This window comes from Octopus sinensis, unplaced genomic scaffold, assembly GCF_006345805.1.
Source record: "Octopus sinensis unplaced genomic scaffold, ASM634580v1 Contig18957, whole genome shotgun sequence".
Lineage (NCBI taxonomy): Eukaryota > Metazoa > Mollusca > Cephalopoda > Octopoda > Octopodidae > Octopus > Octopus sinensis.
Window position 1 is genome coordinate 192,340 of NW_021836133.1, and position 6,000 is coordinate 198,339.

At 27.7% G+C, this 6,000-nt stretch overlaps 1 protein-coding gene and 1 long non-coding RNA gene across 2 annotated transcripts in view; one reads left to right on the forward strand and one right to left on the reverse strand.

The window, feature by feature from the left end:
• The window catches only part of LOC118761983 (WASH complex subunit 1-like), an 81,787-nt gene extending 80,287 nt beyond the window's left edge, over positions 1-1,500 (reverse strand). The window contains exon 1 of the mRNA XM_036500178.1: positions 1,336-1,500. Coding sequence (XP_036356071.1) covers positions 1,336-1,383 — 48 coding nt within the window. The 5' untranslated portion in view covers positions 1,384-1,500. The remainder of the gene's footprint in view (positions 1-1,335) is intronic.
• Positions 1,501-5,232: 3,732 nt separating this feature from the next.
• Positions 5,233-5,480, forward strand: LOC115231914. Its single transcript, XR_003883561.1, has 3 exons — positions 5,233-5,317; positions 5,348-5,409; positions 5,442-5,480. It is a non-coding gene; the product is annotated as an uncharacterized LOC115231914 (long non-coding RNA).
• The last annotated feature ends 520 nt before the right edge of the window (positions 5,481-6,000 follow it).

The following is a 6,000-nucleotide window of genomic DNA, read 5'->3' on the forward strand; positions in this document are numbered from 1 at the left end:
TTAACACAAAAACTAATTTAATGACTCTTTTTTTGGGAAGCTTGGGCCATAAGTCCCCTAGTTTCATTATAATAGCCACTAACACAATTTATGCACATAAAATATAAATAATCCAGAAAATATCAAATATTAATTTTTTATGAACACTTGGAAAATAGAAATGTTTAAAACCAAATTCCACAATAAATATGACTTATATAATAATATTAGTAATCAAAATAAGTTTAATCCGACCAGCCAGCCTCATTTTCATCCTCCTCCATTGATTCACTCTTTATGACTTTAGACATGCTCTTGATTAGTGGTGACTCCTCATACTTCTTCGACTTTGGAGGCTCTACATAGTCCTCTCCCTTCCCTTTTAGAGACTCTCCTCTTCTTTTTAACACTTTTTTGAGTTGTGACAATATATCAATTTTTTCCTCTTCCTTTTTTGGTTCAATCTCACTTTTTGTTTCATTTTCTTTTCTTTTTCGGAATTTGAACTGATTTATCCCTCCCGCGTCTAGAATTGAGTCAAGCAGAGCCTTCAGTTTTGGTTCTCCCGAATGCTTCGGAGTGACCTCGACAGGTTTTTGTCATCTTCGAATACAAAATTTTCCTCGATTTCATTTTCTGATGACAAAGTCGTGTTTTTTTCTGCAATTTCAGTTTTTGGAAAAATGTTGGATTCGGGATGCGAAGCCTCGACCTTTGGTGGTGTGGACACTACGGGATCCTCGGTGAATTCGGAATCAAGATCCGGTAAATCCACGGTGATTTCGGTCAAAATAATCGACGGAGCAATCCCCGTTTCTTTTTTAGGGAGATAATTCAAATCACTTACAATCCCTGAAATAACAAATTGAGTTTAACCAGAAAGCACGGGAAGACTTTCGGGGACCTTGATTTGAGGTACATCACCCAAAATAGGATTGTAGTCAAAATTTAAACGCTGGAAAGGATCGAATTGATGGCCCAAAGTCACAGTCTCCGGTGCCTTGGCTGGCTCGTGTCTTTTTTCATGTGGTTTTGTAATTTTGAAACAACGTTAAGAGGATCAACAAAACAATAGTTTTTAAATCTATTATTAAAATAAAAAATTAATAATAAATATAAAATTTTACGCATTTATATTTGTATTATAAATAAGAAAATTTCCAGTGCTTTTCAAATTGTTCGGAGGCCTGCCAATTCCCTCATGAAATGGTGTCTTATCCTTGTCTTTTAGTAAATCAAAAGAGGCTGGGACCATCGTAGTATTTTTAGATTGAGAAATTAAATCTAAATTCTAATTAATTAAATTAAATAATTTTATTTTTAATTAAATTTATAATAAATATTTAAATAAAAAACTTTTGATAGTTTGTAGTGGAGTTTGGTTTCATTTTTAACATTTGGCATCACTTGGAGGTCATTTCTTGGAAATTTTATTGTCTGAGGCAAATTGAATGGAGAATAAATCCTTATTGCTTTGCCCGATTTGTCCAGTTTTTTAATTTTTTGCACAACAATTGAAATTCTAGACTTTATGGAGGACAATCTGTCCTTACTAACATCTATCTATAGCTTTAATCGTTACATATTTATACATTTTGGTTTATTTTTTGAATAAAATGTCTAAAATCTTGTTGGAACTTTTCTAATATTAGCAATGATTGGATAATCTTTTCCTCGTCTGGAATACAAGGAGAAATTATCGGTATAACTGACTGCTCAATGCTCATGTTTATATTACTCACTAGAGTAAGGGGACCACAATAAATTATGTCTTCTTTTATTATAAATTCAAATATACTAATTAATTATTTAAAAATATTTATTAAATTAACTATATTAATAAAATAAAGTTTCTAAAATCATTCCTAATCCTTAGCTATTCTATATAAGAAAAGATAAAATGACTAAAGTTTAGATAATTTGTTACATTATAATTATATATATTTTTAATTAATTTTAAAATATCTAATATAATAAAAATATATATAATTTATGCACTTGTGGTTATTTAATTAATGGAGTCATTACTATCTAAAACAGCACATGCTAATTGGATAGAAGACTTGAAAGTAGGGGAACTAGTAAAAATAAAAGTATAAAAAATATATATTTCAATTTCGGGCAACTTCTTCAAAACAATGGGATATTCAAAAAATAGTAGACATTACTTATTCCCCGAGGAAATACTATATCTAACCAACAAGGGCTCACTAACATGTCTAAAAGACGGCCAATTACTACAGGCCGATGACCTATCCCTTATAGTTGATGGACTATTGGGGAGTAATGTCATGACTGTATACTCCAATTTAACACAACTGGGCTATGTATTACGTCGTAATACTACTCCTTTTCAATATTCCATTTTTGATGTTTATTTACCGTCTTGTGTTAAGACTTTTAAAAAATCTAATCCCACATCACCACAATATCATCTATTTGTAACAAGGTATTTTATTATATATTTTAATTAATTTAAATATTATTTATATATATAATTTTAAACAGTATTTTTAGTGAGGAAAATAATTTGATGCAACTTAGAGATTCATATACCCGTATTTTTGGTTCCCGCGCTCTAATAATAGCTGCAACGGCGGGAAATAATATCTGTTATATAAAAATTGAAGATTTTTAATAAAATGTTAGTAAAAATTAAATTAAAAAACTTATATATTATTTTTTAATTGAGAAATAAGCATTCTATATCCAGCAATCCACCTACTTACCTGAATTTATTACGTAATAAAATGAACCTCTTTAATGTGGTCAACCGCCATAATCTTGCATATATTTTCGGCGCCAAAATAGTCAGGTTTGAGCAAGCACGTGATCAATTGAACCAAATAGTCCTTTATTTCTTCTGATAGCATATTTCCTTCCCATGCCTCGTTGAGAATGTCAATTCTCTTACCAATCACAGCCTCCTTTGGAATAATTATTTTTTAAACAACTTTAACAAGGCCTGATGTTATTTTTTGAGAATTGTTGATTACGTAAGACTGTTTCCCCAAATCTTCATTTTTATCGAATTTTGGCCTTGAGGATGTTGAATTTGAACCTGTGCTGGATGAGTCTGATCCAGAGGTTGTGTACATGTATGACATCTTAGGAGGGTCATTCCAACCACGTTTGTTTGTGGTTATTACTAATTAATTATATTTTATTATAAATTACTATTTTCTGTGGTAATTGGGTCAGAAATATGTTGACCTGACATGCACAACAAGGTGCTGCGTATTAGTCAATAAATTCTTTATTTATTATTTATAAAAATATAATATATATTTATAAATAATTATAAATATTTAGATTTATATTAATGGTTTAATTGAGAAAAAAGCGTTTTGCATATTAATACTCGTTTTTATTATACATTTTTGATACATAAAATAGAAACTATATTAATTTTAAATCTATTATGTTAATAAAATATTATAATTGAATATAATTTATATTATATTTGTTAATCAAATAAATAAAATATTACCAAGTTACTAATCTTATGATGATATCTAAAGCATATCAACAATGTAATGAAAATAAAGTTAATTTATCTAATTCCAAACTAAACGAAATTCCAAAAGAACTCCTAAATATAAAAAACATAAAAGTAATTATATTAAAATAATTAAGTTCTTAAATCTATCAAAAAACAATCTAAAAATATTACCAAATTCATTTTTCGATTCCCTCCAAAAAGCTCTTTGGATTGATCTTCGCGCCAATCAAATATCTCAACTACCTTTGGTCCAATCGCCAAAAGAGTGTGACCTCAACACACTTCTTCTCGACCGAAACGTCCTGACTTCAATTCCCAACTCATACGGTTTTTTTACATCAAAAAACAGACAGGATTTTTACCAAATTTAAAAAATTTGAGTCTTAGATCAAACCCACTGGACTCTAATTTTAAAAAAATATATTCTTCAGGTTTAGACAGTTTTTTGAAACATTTAAAAAACGAAATCCACCAAAATACCCAAATTCCGATAAAAATTGGTAAAAAATTAGTTTTCTATGAATTTTAAGATAAAAAATCAAAAATTATGAATAAAAATAAACCAAAAATTGTTTCCGACGATCTAAAAATTGTGACTCAGAAAAAATTGGATCGTTTAAAGTTGTTTTTTATTTATAATCTTCAGTGTATGTCGAGCTTTGGTTGATTGGAGAGAAAAGACCAAAATAATTAACCAACAAAAAATATTTGATATTCAAATTGGAAAAATAAGTTTATTTTATTATTTATTAATATATTTAATTTAAATATATTAATTTTAAGAAATTAATAATAATATTAAAAATGCACCTTTTGGAGTTGATGTGACTCGTATGCCTACTTCTATGGAAAATGAGATTGTAGACATAAAAATTGACTTTTAGGCCAAGAACAGTCCCATAGACCAGATAGTGGCTAAGAAAAATTTTTCGACTTTTGATTTGATGGAAAAAGAAAGAAAAAGGCGGGAAATTTTTATCACTTTTTAGGGCTGAAGACGTGGTACAGATTACAGAGGAACTTCGTGAATTTAATAATAAAATAATAAATAAAAGGCATTCTAACGTGTATGAATCATTGAATGAGGCAAAGAAAGATTTAAATATTGTATTAAACATTTAATTCATTATAGATAATGGAAATGAAGAATAAATTGAAAAAGAATTATTCAGAGTTGGAGGATATTAGAATGCTACAACAAGAAAATAAATTTGATTTATTTTAAAATAATTTATTATAAATTTTATTATTTATTAATTAAAATAACGAAATTAAAATTTCTTTATTATTAAAAATAAATTTAAATGAAATTTTATAGTGAAAACTATTATAATTAAATCAATAGACACAAAAATCTTATTATTTCGAACAAATAATTGACTCACAAAATTTAATTAAAAAATATTTATAAAAAATATTTTAATTATTTAAATTTAATTTTATTATCATATGGGGGAGTGTGGATATGAATGTTAGTAAATTAAATAATAATTTTTTTAAGATTTGGACCATCCTGCTGATATTCAGTATTAAATATTAAATTAATAAATATAGAATCCATTCCTGTATAAATTTAAACATGAAATTTTTAGGGTCTCCAAATATCGAGGAAGCCTTTGAATTGGCATTTTTATTTTTTAAATCTTAGGCTGCTCTCGGAATGTACGGATATATGACAAATATAAATAAAGTTGAATTTAAAAATTATTTTGATTTTACCGTTGAAGGTTTTTTGTGATTATTTTTAACGTAGGACACGATTTATATTCTTTACTTTACAATTTCCTGGATGAAATAATTTTTATATTTTCCTGCGGTCAATATTTTGTCGCAAATGTATTTTTTGGTTATTTTTTTAATATTTAGGATATAAATATTACTCAATTTGGTCAAAATTGTGATGGAGGATGGTCTTTGGAATGTAGATTGTAAGATTTGTGGTTTTTTGATTCATTTATAGAAAAGGAGAGGAGTTTGATTTGAATAAACACGAACAAGTTTTAAATAATATTTTTTATTTTTTGGGGACGGAGATCAAGGCTGTTACTTATCATTGTATGAATATTGTTACAACTAGTAATCGTACTGACATTTTTTTTATTGTCGATATTTAAATAAATCAGTTTTTTAATATATTTTTTAATAATTTCGATTATTATTTACTAATAATAAGGGCTGGGTGTGTCTTGACTTGTTATTTTAATTCCAAAACATGAGTTGTGGTGCAGGCAGTTTTTAATTAATTAGCCGTTTTTGGTTGTGAATATTTTTCTTATTTTTAATAATTTCTGGATTTATGTGTGGAATATAAATGATAGATTTACCTATTTATAAGATTATACTATTGCAAGGACAATAGGCTATTTATGATTAATTATCGTAACTGATAATTTGAAAATCTGTATTCACCAGTGTGCGCACCGCCGTTTACCTCGTAAGATTGCTATCGATACCCTCTAGTACAGCCAGCTGGTTTCCAGGGAGTGTTTTGTCTCCTTTTCAATGAGCTTCCCGATCGA